The sequence below is a fragment of the Lissotriton vulgaris genome, chromosome 5 (genome assembly GCF_964263255.1).
Source record: "Lissotriton vulgaris chromosome 5, aLisVul1.2, whole genome shotgun sequence".
NCBI lineage: Eukaryota > Metazoa > Chordata > Amphibia > Caudata > Salamandridae > Lissotriton > Lissotriton vulgaris.
This window is the reverse complement of record NC_141693.1, coordinates 788,408,855-788,428,227: the sequence shown is the minus strand read 5'-3', so window position 1 is coordinate 788,428,227 and position 19,373 is coordinate 788,408,855. Positions and strand designations below refer to the sequence as shown.

General features: G+C 43.3%; 1 protein-coding gene across 2 annotated transcripts in view; it reads right to left on the bottom strand.

The window, feature by feature from the left end:
* The window catches only part of LRRC20 (leucine rich repeat containing 20), a 1,555,127-nt gene that overhangs the window by 550,001 nt on the left and 985,753 nt on the right, over positions 1-19,373 (bottom strand). For both annotated transcript variants that reach the window (XM_086922260.1, XM_086922261.1), the window contains exon 4: positions 4,051-4,218. In XM_086922260.1, the coding sequence (XP_086778386.1) occupies positions 4,051-4,218 (168 nt within the window). The remainder of the gene's footprint in view (positions 1-4,050; positions 4,219-19,373) is intronic.

Sequence of the window (19,373 nt, the reverse complement as noted above, 5' to 3'; positions counted from 1 at the left end):
CCAGTATCCTTAGTTTTACTGGATTGGTGGTACTGCCTACATACCTTCTGCCACAAGGACATGTTAGACAATACACCACGTAAGGCGTAGAACATGTATATATATCACTACTGGTGGCTGTTAATAGGTAGTTATAGTTAGGACTTAGTTTACATAGGAAAAGCAGTTTTTGTTTTGCTAATAAATTTGGCATTATTTGACACGTCTTCATGAAATTTTCAAAACGAGTTTGTCACTCACTTCGACTGCTGTTTGGAGCGCTTCAGGGTGATTCGTCAAGTGGGGGGCGAGAAAAATCGGGACCTCAAATCATGTTTTCCCCACAATTTTCTATAGGGATTTTGAATTCGACTACAGCCCAAACAGCTAAACAGAATTACAACAAATTTGGCATAAAGCTAAATCTTGGTCCAGAAAGAGTGCTTTTTGTAATTTGGCGTAAAACTGTTCAGACGTTTTAAAGAAATTAAATAAAGGCAGGGACTAGGAATAACCTAACCCCTATTCCCAACCCCCCCCCCCCCCCCGGCCTTTTGAATTGCCACAAATTTGCAGAGGATCCGTGGCAAAATTAAATTTTAAAAAAGTGTGGTATTCCACGCTTGGTTCTTTTAGGGCCCGATTTTGGCCCTGGGGACCCCACACCCCGGGCTCACAGACAAAACTAATTTAGTTGTACAAGATAGTAAATTATTAAGAACTATTTATTGGAGAGTGTGCACTTGATGTATTCATTTCAGTGGCAGATGGTAATGGAGTTTTTTATTGTTCAACAAGTCGATTTGTGGAGCTGTGGAAAGTTGCAATTATTTTAAATAATTATATATTAAACAATTTAGCTTCCACTTTTGTGCTGTTTCAAACATTTGACCAGCAGTGTGTGGGGGTAATGCTCCTTCTCCTACTTACTGAATAAAGAAAGTTATTAAGTTGCACTGTCTGTTTTGGCAACTAAAGACATTAGCAACCTTAGAAAATATTTAATTTTAGCGAGGAAATTTTGAATGAAAAAGCAATTTAACGTAAAGACTGGAGGTTAGTGTCATTCCTAACTCATTTAAACCCATTCCTCCGTCTCTCATATTTTACAAGCAATCGTATAAAGTCTCTCAAAACAGAACAATGCACCTTATCATTCCACTGTCCTCTTACAATACTGCTCCTCAGACATATATGTAGTATATATTGGATTGACTGAAAGATTGCCAAATAATGTTCTGAAAAAATAATGGAGTATGTGTATTGTGATAGACTGGTTTCAATTTGTTTCTAAAAACAATAATAGTCATTTTGAGGCAGAATTGGTTTAAAATTGAATGTATGGGTATTTTCTTTGCATGGAATCAGTAAACAATGCTGTAAAGCTCTTTCACTATAATAGTTGTTACATTACTACTATACCCAGCTGATGGGGGCTTTATTCAACAGTTTAGACGTAGTGATATGCACTTTTTACTACCATGATTTTCTACATATGTGTAAAGGCTACGATAGCTGGGTGTACAGCTTCTATTTTGTTGTCTTATGTATGGTGCTTGCATGCGAGAATGTAGGAGCAAGAGGTGGCTCTTCTTCTTCAGTTGACCCTGACACATTAAATAAACAAGTGTACTTCTGGTGTGGTGTGATCGTGCAGGTCATATCCTTTTGTTTGGCAGGAAGGACCACCAGAGCTAGGCGGCCATCTTTAATTGGTTTAAATAAGTTCTGGCAGAGGAAGGGCTACTCAGGCTAGCTGCTGTTTTCCTTGAGTCCATTGCTTAGAAACCCATTGGCTTAACAGTTGTAGAGGCTGTATTTTGTTAAGCAAAAACGTTTCATCCTAAATTTTAATGGAAATTACACTCAAATGATTGTGTAGTTGAACCTTAAAGTACTCAGTAGGCTCATTTTGTAAATATTAGAGGGATATATAACAATGGATGTGAGAGAGGGAGAACCAGAGACCTCGGGTCCCTGGACTAATTCCAAATACGTTTGAAAACATTTTTTAAATGTATGTTTCATTTTTTATGAGTAGGGAGTGCTCTCTCTAGCCTTAAAAAATGCTTTTGTCAACATTCACAAAGGGCAAGTGATCCATTAGGGACCCCTTCCAGTTTGCGAATAGCTTATCATCTCCTTTGAGAAGGAGGCAAAAGATCAATGTTTTGCAACCAGAATTTAGTCATAAAACATAAACACATACCAACCCAATTCGGTATTTGGAGGGGATGGCCTAAACATGTCCCTTCCGAATGCTGAATCAATATTGGGTTGCAAATTCACATTTCAATTCAGTAACTTATTACCACATTGATATTTGTGGTTTATACATAAGAAAATGCATTTATGTGGTTGCTAAAAGCCTGATTCTGTGAATCAGGCCGTTTGCGACTGCAGAAATGCTTAATGGTTTGATGGTTGTCACCTGTGAGCAAGTGCTATATGTTGTTTCATCTTTGGTTGTTCAGTTTGGCTGTTGATGGAGTTGAACAGTTTGTTCTTTGATGGATTTCATTAATATTGAATATAATTTTGACTCTTTTACTTCGTACTTGACTCTACCTCATGCATTCAATACTTTATTTTGGCTTTGTCAACCATAAAAGTTCATAAAAAACAAGCATTTTGATGCCTCAATTAAAATATAAAAATAACAATAGTGCAATAAATGGACTTAACAATTGTTTTTAAAATAGCATCATATTAAAACAAATAAAAATCAAATCCAATATAGTACATGAATCTAGTAGCTCTACTTTCTCCCCTCAGGTGTCAATCAATTAGAAAGATCTCTACCCACGACAACCTTTAAAAGTGCATGTGTGTCTCGTGGTTTGGTAACGCATAAGCAAGTTATGGGTTTTCCTCTAAAACGTCACAGTTAATTTACTTGTTCTAATTAATAAAGCAAAGCATGGATATTCCACAAAAATGTCACAGTTAATTTATTGGATTTAATTCTCAATGACCAAAATAAAAATCTAGACACACACCACGAAATTAGCTCTTCTGTTTCACATCTACAGATCCTGAATGCCTCTCAAAAGTGAACAATACCCAACAACTTGCACACTTGGATAATCCATTTCTTGCAACAGAAAATATAACTAGAACAAAAGAACAAGAAATGATCCACAGATCCCTCCAGCTGCAAACAAAAAGGACAATTGGAGGTTAGGGAGCTGTTTTTGTCCCATGAAGAGCTAAAGACATTTAATGGTAAAGTATCAATTTTGAACTTTATATACAGGGTTTTGGCTTGAGCTGGGCATATTCTGTCCAGAAATGACTCAAAACACGGGCCAATTTTGTAATTCAAAAACTTCTCAGTTATACTGCTTAATCTTTGATCATTCCAAATGTGTTCCACAATACATTTCCAGTAAGCTTGTTTCAATTTTACAATAACGCCCTTCGCCATTGTATCAAGGGTAAGCCATACCTCCTCAATCTGAAATTCACAAAGTGCTTTTACCTTCCTTATCCAAGTGATGTGCACTCTTTTGTCCAAGCTGAGGATTTGTTTTATAAATCTCAAGCTCAGAAGTATTCCAGATCCTAATGTTTGGTTCTGTGTTAAGCGGAATTACCCATAAATTATGTGAATGCATTAAAATAAAAAGGTTCATATGTGAAATCCTATGTAAAAAATCTTTTGCTTACACGAAATCCAACGAAGCAGGTGGTTGGTTGTAAGTAGGACCGCATTAAAGATTATGGATAAATAACCAACTGAGAAACTAGAATTTGATTCTACAACTTGATTAAAACAGATGGACGCCACTGTATCTTTCCGGTTTCCACTTCAAATTGACAATGTAATTCTATAATGCATTGCTTTACATTAATAGGGGTATATATATATACCAATGAAATGTAAATGCATTTTCCAGCAACTACCAAACATTGCATAAAAGATTTTTATGGCATAAAGCATGCTTATAATAGTAGGCTGGTAATCAGGCTCTACAGGGAAGAGGAAAACTAGAGGGCAGTCAAACAAACAACAATACATAGTTAAGGACGCCAAAGGCCTACAGCAGGTGAGAACCATTGCTCACGCACCTGTTATCTGGTTCTCTTCCAAGTTGATAGTTTCCAAGCTATTTACAGATGCCAACTGCTCTGGAAACTCAGTAAACTTGTTCTTGGACAGGTTGATAGTTTTCAGGTGCAGCAGGGTCCCAATCTCTTCAGGAAGCTGGGAAAAGAGGTTGCCTTCCAGATTCAGCTCTACAACACAAAAACAATGCACACAGGGTCGGTGTAGATTATGTGTTTAATTAAGTTGAATCATTGCAATGTCCAGACGCACAGGGGCATGATGTCTGACCAAGTGTGTGAGACTGACTAAGGCTACTGCAACAAGATCGATAAATAGAAATTATCAGGAACATGATACAAGCATGGTTTATACACTTACAAAGGCAATGAAGTGTAAGCTACTCTAAATACGTACAGTACAGCCTGTTACACAAAAATACTGGACCCTCAACTGGGTGCATATTTATGACTTTCAGAAATTCACAAACCTTTATGACAGAGCTCCTGGAGACCTGTGCTTGTCAAAGGATTGCAGGTGTACATCTGGAAATGTTTTGTAATTTCTATTTCTGTCTATGAGAAAGCAATTCCCTTTGTGTAACAGTACAGCTATGCATACAAAAATCCATTCGCATGAGTGGGGTTGCAGATTTTTTTTTTTTTTTTTTCTCCACAGACAAACCCCCACACCCTGGCCAATTTTGGGGTTGTTCCCAGGCAGTGAATATATTCATGCTTGTAGATGACAGGAGTTCATCTCCGACGGTTTCAATGAAGGGACATTGACGAATACAAATTCTGGAAAGCTGTTTTGTGATTTGTCCCAAAGTTTTTGAGGCCGCTGAACGCCTAATCAATGACCGGAGGGTTATTCTTGCATAACACGGAGCCACAGTAAGGTAATATAGTGAATGAATAAGAACCAATAAGACTGAAATACGCCTTTTCTTAAATTACAAACGTGCATTTTCACTCACAAATCAAGTCTCTTACAGGGAGGGGAACATTAAGGTTACACCTGCAAATAGCTTTCTAAATCCGGCTCGAAATAGGATCAATCAACAAGGTAGCTCAAAAACATGTATTTTAATACAAATTACATCTGGTGAAGCCATACAGGGGTAAAAGAAACCTACCAGCTGTTATCTTGATTTTGCTACATTTGTGATAGGGAATACAGCATACACGTTTACGTTTAACCAGGGCTTTAACTGAGATGAAAAAACTGGGGGGGTCTCTCAAAGGGCCTTGGCCAAAGTAATTAGGGGCGTGGCTTTAAAACACTTACGCTAAAAATCTGTGTTTAGCATAGTGTGCCGCCCAACTTTTTTGTTGCTGTTTCTATCATTGAATCCAGATATGTGAGACAACAAGTAACATCATACCTACAAAAAGTCAGGACTATTGGCTTGGTCAATGGTTGTTAGTTACATAAGATAAAAAAGCAGCAACTATGGCTTGTTACATATAATATTGAAAATGCTTCCAATTAATGCCCTGGTGACCATCCCACAATGTTGCTGCTCTTACATTTCAGAAAGAGAAGGGAAATCAAGAAAGAAAATGACTCTTTAAAGGATTTCCTTTCCCCTACAACGCTCACCTGGCATGACGTCATGCCATAACTTCTCCACTAGTGAGAAATGAGCAGTGAGCAGTGTGAGCAGCGCACATCAATGTGCTTGTTGCCTCGAAACTGGTCTCTATTGGGCTGTTTTGCGCCCTGGCAATTTTTCCTGACCTGCAGTGATTCACTGCAGTCCGGAAAAAAACAGATCACCTGTGCCAGGGCTCAAAACAGAACCCGATAGAGACCCGTTTCGAAGCCCCCTTCAAACAACTGCTGGTGCTCAGACCCCTTGAGACCCGGCCCACTTAAAGCGCTGCGTTTAACTCAAACAGGGGCATAACACAATGTAGAAAAAGAGAGCGACATATGCGTTTCCATACTAGTATCGATGCCCGGATGGCTGACGCAGGTCGCCTATTAGTTCCCATTCTGTATAGTTACCAAAATAAAGAGACGGGCGCTGGGAGCAGGAATCACAAGAACAGAGTTTATTTCTCATGAGGAGAGCCTGTCATTTCAGACACGAAACAAGGTGTCATCGGGAGGTGCTCTAACAAGTGAGCTGAGGCTCCGTCTTTTATACCTTACAAAACACTTGGCGTTACAATCACAGCATTGTGAAAACAAAGAATAGATATCCCCATAATCCTCGTGTCAATCCTACCCCACATGTGTTCACAATAGAGACCCTTGACTTGCTGATAAGAGGGGAGGGCAATCACGCAGCTGAGTGTTCCGTCAACTGTTTAGCATGTGTGCGCCTGATCATAGCCCAGGGGGTGGGGTGGCCAGGATCAATAGTGGGTCCTTTGAAGAGGAGTGACTTCATACAAAAGGGGCAGTAAATGGTATCTCCTGGCTTAGGCGATGGCCTCAGACATGTGTGGCCAGTCGGACTCGGGGGAAGGGGTCATCAAAGGAGAGGTATTCATGCCGCGTGGACAATCGAGTGCGGAGGGAGGGCTTGGCAACAGAGGGGCATTCATGGAAGGAAAGGAGGTGTTGGTCAGGCGCGGCCGTGACTACCAAGGACAGGATCTTGCAGAAGGAGGTTTATGACTTGCCCGTGTGAGGGAGAAGGGGAAGGGGGAGCCAGGGTGTGCACAGGGACAGAGTCGCACACAGAGAGAGAGAGATCTTATGACCCATGCATGAGAAAGCGGTGGTAGTCAGGTGCAGCTGGGGAGGGTTATGTCAGCTGGGGCGAAGGTGACCTCTTCAAGAGTGAATGGGGGGTTTGCGTGGGTCAAGCAGAAGGGCTGCCTTTCAGGGCAGGGTCGCACAGAGGGAGAGGGTTTCATTAATCCATGCATGTGAGAGAGAGAGAGAGGTTCAGATACGCGCAGAAGGGAAGCCGGTGATTTGTAATGAGCAGGAAAAAGGGGGCCAGGGTGCTTAGAATGGCTGTCATGTACGCATGGGTACAGGCCTTTGCTGGCAGGGTAAATGCAGTCAAGGCTTTACGGTATTCATGGTGCATGCAGGGAGAAGAGTGAGAAAAGGGAAATGAACGTTGCTTATGTACATCCATATTTCTAATTTTCTACAACAAGGCCTCGCAGGTTCTAAGGTGTGGGTGAGGCACAGGGGACAATTTTTCATTTCCTGGTGGGGGCCTCACAGCTACCTTCACAATTGCATTGAACAACAGCTAGGAGCAGCAAATGCAAGGCTGGGATCTGCTGTTCGGGAAGTGCAGCAGTTTTAGACTGGAAATACGTTGTAAAATGTATTTCTAGAAAGGTGGATGCTCGAGGCCGGCCCTGCAATGACTGGGTGTGGCCACCTGGGTGAGAGTCTCTGAGCTGGCGAGGGCCCCATCTTGGGGGTCGAAGCTCCATTTATAGTTGGAATGATCCTGCACCTTGCCCGTGCATGCCCTGTCCCTGCCAGCCTTAGCAAGAGAAGTGAGAAAGTGCTCTGCTGGAGTAGTGAACAACATAAAAATCACGAGCCTATCCACCACCTCCCCACATTAAATTTGCCACAAGAGCCCATCGTTTTTGATTGGTTCCTTCCTCTGTCTTTAGTAAAAAAGCTTCCTTCTCTTTGGCAAATCTATGTTGTTGGTCCCTCCTTTGTGTGTTTTGCTCACTCCCACGGAGCAGTGACCTATTACATGTATCCTTCACTTTTTTGTTATATCTGTTCGCGTGTGTGAACTTTCTGTTTTTGGTTTCTCTTAATCCAACTGTAGGACCTGGCCTTTTTTGCAGGGTTATCCCCAAACCTTTTGCTTCCTTCCTCCTATTTTTTCAGACCTGTTTTTGTTCGCTTTAGGACTCTGGGCACTTTACCACTGTTCATCACTGCTAAAGTGCATATGCTCTCTGTGTAAATTGTGATTATGATTTGTTATCCATGATTGGCATATTTGATTTACTGGTAAGCCCCTAGAAAAGTGCACTGTGTGTCCCAAGGGCCTGTAAATCAAATACTACTAGTGGGACTGCAGCACTATTTGTGCCACCCACACGAGCACCCTTTTTAATGTGTTTCCAACCTGCCACTGCAGCGTCTGCAGCGTGCAGTTTTACCCTGCCATGGCGACCTGGCATGTGCACCCACTTACCAGGTCCTAATCATCCCTTTTATTACATGTAAGTCACCCCTAAAGAAGGCCCAATGTACCCCCAGGGGCAGGGTGCAGTGTATGTTGAAGGTAGGACTGTACTGGTGTGTTTTACATGTCCTGATAGTGAATTATGGTGTATCCCATTTTTCACCTTTGCAAGAACTAGCTTTCCGTAGGCTACCATTGGAGCTGCCTTGTAATATTTTTACAAGTGTAACGTTCAATTGGGAACAAGTAGCGATTTGAAGGTTGGACTCTCTAAACTCAGAATTTAATAACACAAAATTTAGTAAAGGTGGTTTTTAAAATGTGTGTTTGGAAATGCCACTTTTAGAAAGGGGGCATTTTCTTGTTTAACCAATCTGTGTACTTCTACCTGCTTGTAAATTCACTGTCTGGTTTTAGATTGATTGCGGCTGTTTGTGCATTCACTCCACACAAAGGGAGCAGAGGTGACCCCTGCATATGCTATTGAGTCATCCTGGGCTGGACTGGTGAGAGGAGTTGCACCCAGTTCCTGAATAGGCTGTGGCTCCTATGCACAATTCTTTCTCCACCCCCTGTAGTGTGGCTGGACCAGGAAGGACAGAACTGGTTTTACTGAGCAAGAGAGACTGTCTGGACAAAGACTTCAAAGGGAGAAAGGAGTACATGTATTACAACTAAACCCTGGAACTTTAGAACATTTCTGGATCAAGAGGGACCTCTGCCATGGAGAAGAGCTGAAGAGCTGTGAGGAGGAGTACTGCCCCTTTGCTGCTTTGGAGAGGAAAAGGACTGGACTTTTCAGTGTATCCTGCTTGAGAAGTCTCTCCAAAGAATTGTGTGTGCTTGCCTCCTGTTAAGAAGTCTCAAGGACACAAAAGATTTCCTGCAACTTGCTGGTGTGGCCATCCGTGAGTCCTACCCTTGCGTGAGGTGCCTCCCTCCAGTCAAAGGCCTCAGAAGGGGGAGCTGCACTGATCGCTGTAAGAAGCAGTGCGAAGCTAAGCAAAGCCTCGCAAAGCACCTCGGAACCGATGTTGGACGACACGAAGTCCTGTGAAGCCTCACCGCATAGCCCCCATCACCGATGCCAGTCGACTCGAAGCCTTGCAAAGCGACGCATCACCTCCAGTGTGAAACGCATTGTACCTGTGCGCTACGTTTTTCCATGCATCACCCGCAGACCAATACCATCTTGGAATCAACAACTTCTCCCTGCAGTCTGGATTTGATGCATCACTTTTCCTTCGTGCAGCAGAGCTGTTGCAGCACCTCCCCAAGGACCCATTAACTAACGCATCACTGTGTTTTCCAATGCTTCCCTTCTCTGTGGCTGTTTGGCCTTGTGCATTTTGACATATTTGAGGTACTGGGTATAGAAATCCTTCATCCATAGATTTATATGGACAGAATTGTTTGAAATCTTTGAAAAGTCATATTTTTAATTGTGTATGTTGGATATTTGCCGTTTTGGTCATGTTTGGTTTAGATAAAGATACTTTATTTTTCTAAACTGGAGTGGTGTCAATTTGTAGTGTTTTCACTGTGTTACTGTGTGTGTTAGGTACAAATGTTATGTTATGATATGTTATGTTAGGCGGTATTTATAGAGCGCATCTATCACTCTGAGGGCATCATGGCACTGTAATGGATAAGGTTGCGAGTAAAGCGTAGCATCTGCGGAGAAACAGGGTTGAGGGAGATAGATCTAGGTTTTTGAAGACTTCCTAAAAAAAATTCTGAGTGAATGCTGCGGAGATTACAAGGAAACTGGTACCACGCTTTTGTGCCTAACACTGCAATGGATTTACCTCCTTTGGAAATACATTTGAAGGTTGGGGGTTTTAAAAGAATAGAGTTGGAAGAACTAAAAGTGCAGCAAGGTACGTAATGGGTGAACCTAGATTGAAGATATTGGAGGCCAGAGGAATGAAAACTTCTGAAAGTAATTATTAAAAGCTTGAACGGTATTCTTTTGTGAACAGGAAGCCAGTGCAGTGTTTTAAGAGCAGCTGATGCAGAGGATTTCCTGGGCCATTTAAGTACTAATCTTGCTGCAGCGTGTTGAACCATCTGAAGTTTATGAAGGACTGATTTCTTAGTGCATGCAAAAAGACTGTGCAATTGTCCAGTTTAGAAGTGATCAAGGCTGTAGCAACCGACTGCCTTGTCGAAATAGGAAGTAGGTCGAAAAACGTTTTTAGTGATTTGATCAAGTGGAAGCAGATGCCAGCTACGGATAGCGCTTGTTGATGGAAAGACAGAGCAGAGTCGAATCTTACCCCCAGGTTCCTGAGAGTTGTTACAATTTTGGGTGCGGAGGGGTGTCCGTTAGCCACCATCAGCTGGGACAGAAGTTATTACCCTTACCTAATGGCAAGATTTCCGAGCTTTTTTGAGTTGCATCCCAGGTGGTTGGTCTTCATCCAGTGGAAGACAGCTGTAAGACATTAGCATAGGATTTCCTCAGCCAGGGTAGTATTTTTGTCTAAGACCAATACCAACAGTATCATCCACATATGATATGGTCTCGATGTTGAAAGACGAGATTAGCCTGATTAGTAGGGCCATATATGCATTAAAGAGTACTGGACTGAGAATAGAACCTTGTGGGACCCTGGAAAGCAGAGTTTTTTTCTGCCGATTGATAATGCCCAAGGGTGATAACTTGCCTTCAATTTTGGAGAAAAGATTTTAACCAGGCCAGTGCAAGGTGGGAAATGTCATAGGCTTCGAGACGGTCTATGAGGACGTCATGCAAGACCGTGTCGAAAGCCGCTGATAGGTCCAGGAGGACCAACAAAGGCAGATTTCAGGTATTCAGCCATGAACAGCAGGGAGGATTACATTGAATAATGCAATCTGAAACCTGGCTGGTTAGGGTGTAGAATATTAGCTCCTTCCAAGTAGGTCGTAAGTTGTAGGTTGACCAGTTTTTCCGCGATCTTACTAAAGCAAGGAAGGAGGAAAATAGGGCGGATGTTAGAGAGTGGTAGGGTCGGCCAGTTGTTTCTTTTGCAGGGGTCAAACAACAGTGAGGTATTTATTATACTGTGGATAATTGGGTTGACCTTGTCTATCAGGGCATGTAAGATCAGAGGGGGACAGGGGTAAAAAGGAAACCCAGATTTAACGGCCAAAATTGCTTTGCGAATTTGAACTAAACTGAGATTTTGCTACACTTGGAGGGGGAGTGAGTTACTGTCTAGGGTTTTTTTCAGTAGCTGGACTTTTTCCATCAAAAAGTCTGCAATGCTGTCACAGCCTGCGAAGGGGGAATTTCTAGTTTGAGTAACGAGGGGTTTAAAAAAGAGCTCACAATATTTGAAACTGTTTTTTGGCTAGATTTGCCCTATTCAAGCATTTCGGTGAAATACGATTTCTTGGCTGTTTTTATGTTTTGATGGTAGTTTTTAAGGGCAGCCTTGAAACTGGTCCATTCATTCTGGGTATATTTAAGTCCCCATCTGCGTTCCATTATTCTACAAATGCTTTACACATTGCCTCTGAGATAAGCTTATTGCCACGGAGCTGTCACCTTATTAATCACCCACAGTGGTAAGTCTCTCCATTGCTCGCGCACATTGCATAAGTTGGGTGCCATGTCCCCTCTTTTAATCCCTATCTGTTTCCCGCCCTTGCCATGCCTTGAAACAGTACCCGGCTAGGTCCACTGTAAGTAATTTTATATTACCTTCTCACGCATGGTTGGCACTTCAATAGGAGCTATCTAGCCCTTCCTAAGCCAAGTAACTCACCTACAAGATGGTTCTTTAATTTCACATCTCATTTTGTACATAATGTTCAAGCCCTGAAACTCTGTTTTTCTCCCCCTAGATGTCCCACATCCCCCAAGTCCTGAAGAGACCCTCCATCCTCTTGAGGGTCGAAACGCCATCAACGCCACATGGAAATGAACCATAAATAAAGTGTCTATGACTCAAAATAGTCACTGTAATATTACTGTATATCATAAATTGCTTGAATGGTCATTCTTCCTTTCCCTGTAAATTATCCCCTGCAAAAACTGTGTATTTATTTTGCACTTCGTGTCAATTCACTGTACAATTGTTCAGTTCTCACAATACACTTGGGACACCACTGCAATTCACTATAACACTATGTGTACAATGTTCATATTAATGATGATTTCCTCTGAAACAATAAAAAAGTAATGATGGTATAAAATTTGTGTCATGTGCCTTGTGTTTCCCTCTTACATCCCCCGCACCTTCAAAAATGTTTATTGTCATTATGTTATGTATTGACTATTGACTGTACATTCATTGCGCCACTGGAACCATTGTTTCCTATATATAGCATATATCCTGGTTCCGTAGAGAGTAAGGTTTCCTTGTTTTCCCTGTGACTGATTACGAGTGTGGCTCTTTTCCAACTTCTGCCCTCGCAGTGGTGCAGCAGTGGAGGTCCGCCAGATTATGACTTTTTATGTTGTGCCAGTGATGGGCCACCGGCTGTGCCAGGGAACAGCTATTCCCTGGCAGTGGCGGATATGCGCCACAATATAAAATGCTCAGCGGGACTGTGCCAGTACCACTGAGCATATTCCAAGGTCCTGCACCACCAGCCATTTCAAGGTGGGAGCCCCGCCATAAAAAGGCTGGCGGTGCAGGAACAAAGGGGGCTCTACAGGGTCCCCATGGCCCCCCACCATGGGGATACATTCAGGGGGGCACAAGATTATATGACTTTGCCACAAACACAAATACTCCGCATGGCATTACCACGCGAATTTTACTTCGCAAGTGGCTGTTCCACGCAGCTTTTTAGAACGCAAGTTCTTACCTCGCATTTCAAAAACGTTACGTTCACCAGCTCTTACTTCCATCCTCCATCGAAATATGCGTTAAAACACGTCTTCAAAAACTAAAAAAGGACTTCAATTATGACGTACTCGCCACGTCTTCGGTGCGGCTCTTTTCTTTTTTTTTTTATTGACACTTTAGTGCGTTTTTTTTTGTATGTAGCCTGCTCGTTTTTTTTTTAATGGGGGGGAGACCCCCCCAACCCCCCCAAGGCCACGCAGAACTTACATGCTGGACTACCAAAAGGAATACCACTTGCGTGGTGAGACGGTCGTTGAAGGCTCCCTCGTTGAAGAGACGTTTGCGGGGTAAGTGGATCGTTAAAAACGTCATGCGTGGAAAAGACTTCGTTGTAAATGATGTTTCCCGGGCACAACATCTGTATCCCTATCTGTATTGCCTCAAAATTTCAGCATGGCATGGACATCACCATCCATGCCACTTTGGAACTTTTTTTGCCGTTCCTATTGCGGTGCCTTTTTTTCCAGGCACCGCCATGAGAAGGGCAAAGGACCATCCAACTTACACAAGTGCAACTGGTGATAAGGGGAGCGGCCCTTGCGCAGCTGTACCAATGGAGAGCCGGCGCAACTCCGCCAAAGTTGTAATTGGGCCCTAAGTTTTATGAAACGTTTTTGTGTTGTGAATTTGTTTTTATTTAGTCTCTGTTGCAGCATAGGTTGTTCCCCAAGCCTCTGGCTCCCTTAATTACAATGCTGGTTCTTTTTTTTAAATCATACATTAACAGGTGTTGTCTTCATTTAGAAGCGACTTTATGCTCTCGTCTGTATGCAATATTTGTTGTAAATAGTGCATTTTCTTGATTAGGTCTCTGGCATCCGGCAGTGGTAGACACTGTGGGAGGGTGTGTTGGACTCAACATTAAATGTACAGTCATTCAGTCATTGACTCTGTTATCAGGCTCTCTAGCCTCAAATCACCGCCTAGAGATGGAAAGTGCATTCATCAACATTTTACAAGAATTCTCCCAGTGTTATGTGGCTCAGAGCTAAATGAATGCCAAGGGCTGCTTTGGGCTGGGAGCAGTCGGCAATCCATCCTTTTGTCTGACTAACACATTCACAAGTATTTTCCAATAGGCACACGCTACGGTGTGGATAAAGCTGTATTTGTCACATTGTTCAGGCATATTCATGAATCTTGCTGTCTTCCACCAGGCAGTAGCTACATTTTTAGTTTGATCAGCAGTCGGTATTCATTCTGCCATCAGATGCACACCTCCCCTGCTTTTCCCGTCTTTGTGTCAGTAAAAGTCACAAGCAAAGAAGGCAACACTGTTCTTCCCGATGCTTACGTGCAATGCAGATTGCTAAGAGGTTGATGTGAATGTATGTTGCTTACCCAGCAGTTACAATATGAATTTCCCCTTCCCCGAAAATATCAAAAACATTTTCTTGCTTGTTAGAATCAGCCTGCTCATCCATACGCCAGATGGGTGATTTAAAAAATGTACACAGAAGTCAGCCAACTGTTATGCAATGAGATGGAATCAGTGCATAAAACACTTTAGTCGGATGAGTTTCCTTCTAGGGACATGCTGTATTTGAATTTTTCAAGTCGGATTGATAATAATAATAAGGGTTTGGTTGGTAACCATTAGGAAAGTCTGTTTCACATTTTTTCTTTTTTTTTTTCTGTAATTTTTTATTGTATGTAAAAAAATATATATTTACATGGAGCATACATGAGTGGCGGAAAGAAAGAGGAGAAAAAAAGAAAAGGGAAGAAAAAGAAGGCGCCGGGGGGGGGGTATAGTAATATTGTCCTGCAATAGTTCGTTCCTTGCCATGGTGGGGTCGGATAGTTCTACTAGTCCAAGAAGGAAGACGAAGTCCGTTATCCGAGTCTTGCTTGGCGTTGTCTTCTTTCCCCCCTTTGATCTGCCTGGTGGGTATAGCACCCCGGACGATAGAGAGGATAGAGAGCGATAGAGGTAGGAGATAGGAGAGTGTACTTCCTAGCCGGTTTCTCTTGTTGGAGTGTCGGTCCCTGTGGTGTGTCCCTCGGTGGCTGTCTAGTGTCTGGTGTCTGCGCCTAGGGGGGTTTATGTGATGAGAGGTAGAGGTCTAAGGGCCTCCACATGTTTGATTGCCTGTGTGTTTTCGGTGTATATTTCGCTGTAATGTTATCTGCCCCTCTTAGGAAAGTGACCCAGTTGAGCCATGCCTGTGGTGTCGCTTTTGTGGTGTCTTTCCAGTTGCTTAGGATTATTTTGACTGCAGCCGTCAACAGTAGGTCAATGAGGTCGCGGTCTTCTGTCGTTGTGATGGACGGGGATGCAAAGCCCAGGACTAGACTTGAAAAATCTATGTGTATGGCTACACCAGTGATGTCATTGATAAGCTTCCCCGTTCTTTCCCAGAAATCCTTGATCTGGGGGCAGCTGAGTAAGAGATGCTCTAAATCCCCCCTACCTTCGTTACAGTTCCAGCATGTGTCGCTCTCTCGGATCCCCAGGGTGGATAGGCGGGCAGGTGTCCAGTAAGCCTTGTGCACTAACCAGTATTTGGTCTGATTTAGTGAAGCAGTTATCTTTTTCCTAGTGGTCGATCTCCACAATTCGGCCTTTTCTGTTTCGCTTAGTTCCTTCCCTGCTACAGTCCCCCAGAAGTTTGTGACTTTGTCATTGAGTTTGGTGTGTTTGGGGCATAGGGCTCTGTAGAGGTGTGCTATTTGGTGTCCTGTTCTGTTGAGATTAGCTGCAAGCTGTAAGAGCGAAGGTGTCTGACTTGTGAGGTTTGCCTTCCTAATAGCTACTTTTATTTTCAGGAAGTTGTATAGTTCTATGTTTTGTAGGTTGTGCGCTTCCTTGAGTGTGTCAAACGTTGTGTTCTCGCCTTGTCTTAGAAGGTCGTGGGCCGTGGATATGCCCTGTCCGTACCACACAGGCATGTCTAGAACCTTATCTCTGTATTTTAAGGTAGGGTTGTGCCAGAGGGATTCAAATTGGCCTCCCCTGATGCTTGTTGACAGTGTTTTGTCGACGCTCAGTAGAGCTGTCCTTGTGTTCTTGAGGACGGGGTTCTCCCTCACTGCTGGGTGTCGTGTGGCTGTCAGGAGTGTTATGGGGTTCATGCCCTTTAGTAGGCCGCGCTCAAAAGATAGCCATGCTGGGGTGTATTCCTTTCTTGGGTCTAGCCAATGTAGTCCCTGTCTCGCTATGCATGCCGTCTGGAATCGCTTGAAATTCGTTATGTTCAGGCCCCCCTGTTCTTTAGATAGCCTTAGCTTGTGTAGGCTTATTCTTGGTTTCTTCCCCCTCCAAAGGAAGCTGTTTAGTAACTTGTCAAGTGTCTTGTGGAAGCTCTCTGTGTTAGTCAGTGGGAGCATTGTTAGCAAATAGTTGACCATCGGTGAGAGCATCATTTTGATTGCCTCTATCCTTCCCCACCATGTTGTGAACCTGGGGGACCACCCTTCTACCTTGTCCTTGATTTTCTGTATCGTTGCGTGCTCGTTGTGTTCCAGTGTCATTCTTAGGTCCCTCTCGAAGAGGATACCCAGATATTTTATAGGTTTTGGTTGCCATGTTAGCCCTGATGTTCCTAATACTGTTCTTGTTGCGTGGATGTTTAGAGGTTTGCATTCAGATTTGTCTCTGTTAAGTTTGTACCCCGAGACCTTGGCGTATTTGTCAATGGTGTCAGTCAGTGCTTTTATGGATCTCTCTGGGTCTTCCGTGACTATTAGTACGTCATCTGCGTACGCCGCTAGTTTGAAAGTCTCTCCCCCTATTGGTATCCCTACAATGTCCACATTGGTTCTGATCATCGTGAGGAGCGGTTCTATGGCTAGCAGGAATAGGGCTGGTGACAGGGGGCATCCTTGTCTAGTTCCCCTTCCCAAGTTGAGTGTGTTTGATGTGCCTCCGTTGACCACCACCCTTGCTTTGGGGTTCTCATATAGGGCCATCACCATCTTCCTATAGTTTGGACCTAACCTGAATTTCCCCATGCACTGATCCAAGAAGGGCCATGAGACTCTATCAAAGGCTTTCTCAGCATCTAAAGCTATCATGACTGCTGCGTTGTCGCTACGTGAGGAGTGGTTAATTACATGGCATAGGAGTCTCGTGTTGTCATGTGACATCCGGTTTTTAAGACAGCCTACTTGCGAGTTGTGTATGAGTTTCGGAAGGTATGCGTTGAGTCTATTGGCTAGTATTTTTGCATATATTTTGCAGTCTACATTGATGAGGGAGATCGGTCTAAAGTTCTTCGCCTCTGTTGTGTCTTTCCCTTCCTTGGGTATCACTATTATATTTGCCTCCGCCATTGAGGGTGTCATGTGTCCGCTCTGGGCGCATGCTGTGAATACCTCCTTCATTGTGGGTTTAAGTAAGTTCAGGTATTGCTTATAGAAGCCAGCTGTGAACCCGTCTGGCCCGGGTGCCTTGTTATCTTTGAGGCTTTGCGTGGCTCTCTCTATCTCATCCCCCGTTATGGACATTTCCAGGATGTCTCGTTCCTGGTCCGTCAGTGTGGGTGTGGCTATGTTCGCTAGTAGTTCTTTCCCCCCCGTCATCTTGCAGTGTGTCATCCTTTGTGTACAGTCCCTCGTAGAAATCCCTGAAGACTTCTAGGATGTCTTTGTTTGAGGTCTGGGATATGCCGTGTTTGTTTTTGATGGCTCCTATCGTGTGGTGTCTCTGCTTTCCTCTCAGGTAGGATGCTAGGTTTTTGCCCGCTTTGTTTGCGGTACATAGATTAATTGATTTATATTTATTGATCCAAGTGCCCGCCCTCTCGCTCAGTATCCTGTTTAGTTCGTACTTTAATTTAGTTAGGTTTGTGAGTGTGTTCCTGTCCTCTATTCTGGCTATGTGGCTGTTCTCAAGTTTTTTAATTTCCTTCTCTAGGTCTGCAACTTTCTTGTTTCTGTCTTTGTTCATCCTTCCCTTGACTGTCATGACTGTTCCCCGAATGATGGCCTTCAGGGCGTCCCATAGGACTTCCCTGCTTGTGTTTGGTTTATCGTTTAGTAGTAGGTATTCTTTTATTGCCTCCTCTATTTTGGCTCTCGCTGGGGCGTTTTGGAGCAGACTGTCATCGAATCGCCATCTGCGGGTCGGCTCGTCGTTGTGTCTGCCCGACAGTGTTAGGCTTATGTGTGAGTGGTCTGATATAGTTCTGGGTCCTATTTCCGTGTGGTCTATGAGGTGAGTATGTGTTTCTGACATCAGAATGTAATCTATTCGGCTGTATGAGTTGTGTGGGTTGGAGTAAAAAGTGTACTCCCTGGCGTCTGGGTTACTTATGCGCCAAGGGTCTCTTAGACTTAGTTTGGAACAGAGATTTTTAAGGATGTGGGGATTGTTTGTTGATTGGCTTGGTCTGTATGGATGCTTATCAATTGCTGGGTCTAGGACTTGGTTCATATCCCCCGCGACGATCAGCAGGTCTCCTAGAGGTAGTGAGTACAGTTGTGCATGTTTCACATTTTTTCAATGTGAATAACTCAGACAGATTCCTCTGAGCATGTCATAGGGTCATTCTTTTCTGAGCTTGTTTAGAGCATCGGATTGCAATAGCAATACTAACATGTTGCTGCTTGCAAAGATTGATTATTTTCAAGCAAGTCCATGATCACGGCAATTTTTTTTACGTTATGGCACATTATCGAACATACGAATGGCCGTTTCAGATCTGTCAGTGCTGGTTTGTGATTGTTGGCGGATACTGTCTACCACACCAAGCCGACATTAACACCATCTGACGTCCGTTCATGGCCGTTGATTGTTTTTTGTAAGCACAATCCCGCCAAATATACCCGTGCGCACAAATTCCGAGGGCGCCTGTTTACTTGGAATAATCATAGAGATGTGCTGCTTGCATACACCGGCACATGTATAACATGTTAATAAACAAAACAAGGCTTGCAGTCACCTGACTACTAAAGATAGCATCTGATTCCCTTTCAGTGTATCTGCTGCAATTAAGGTGGCATCTCGCCAGACCTGGCCATTGACCCTTTGACAGACCTTCTAAGTGGATTAGGGAGTTTTTGTTGTTTTCTTTGAAAATCCCTTTGATCTGGCTATGTCAGGTTTGATCAGAGTCACCAGGACAGCTTGCAGTAGGAGAGGCTCCCTACACTGCGCATCCATATTAAGGCCTACAAGGAGATCTTATTGAGCCCCTTGCACATTCAGGGTAGCAGGCCAACTGGCTCGGAATTTACACCTCTAAACACATGTCTGATTCTTTTCATCATGGGAGGGCGGGGTGATACAGGGGGCAGGGTAAAGCGATGAATAGTGAAGTATGTGACTTTTTTATTTTGTTGCTAGTCCCCTTTATCATACCCACCAGTCTAACTAACAATTTTCTGCTCCAAAACGTTACTTTACGTGTTAACCAAATATCCC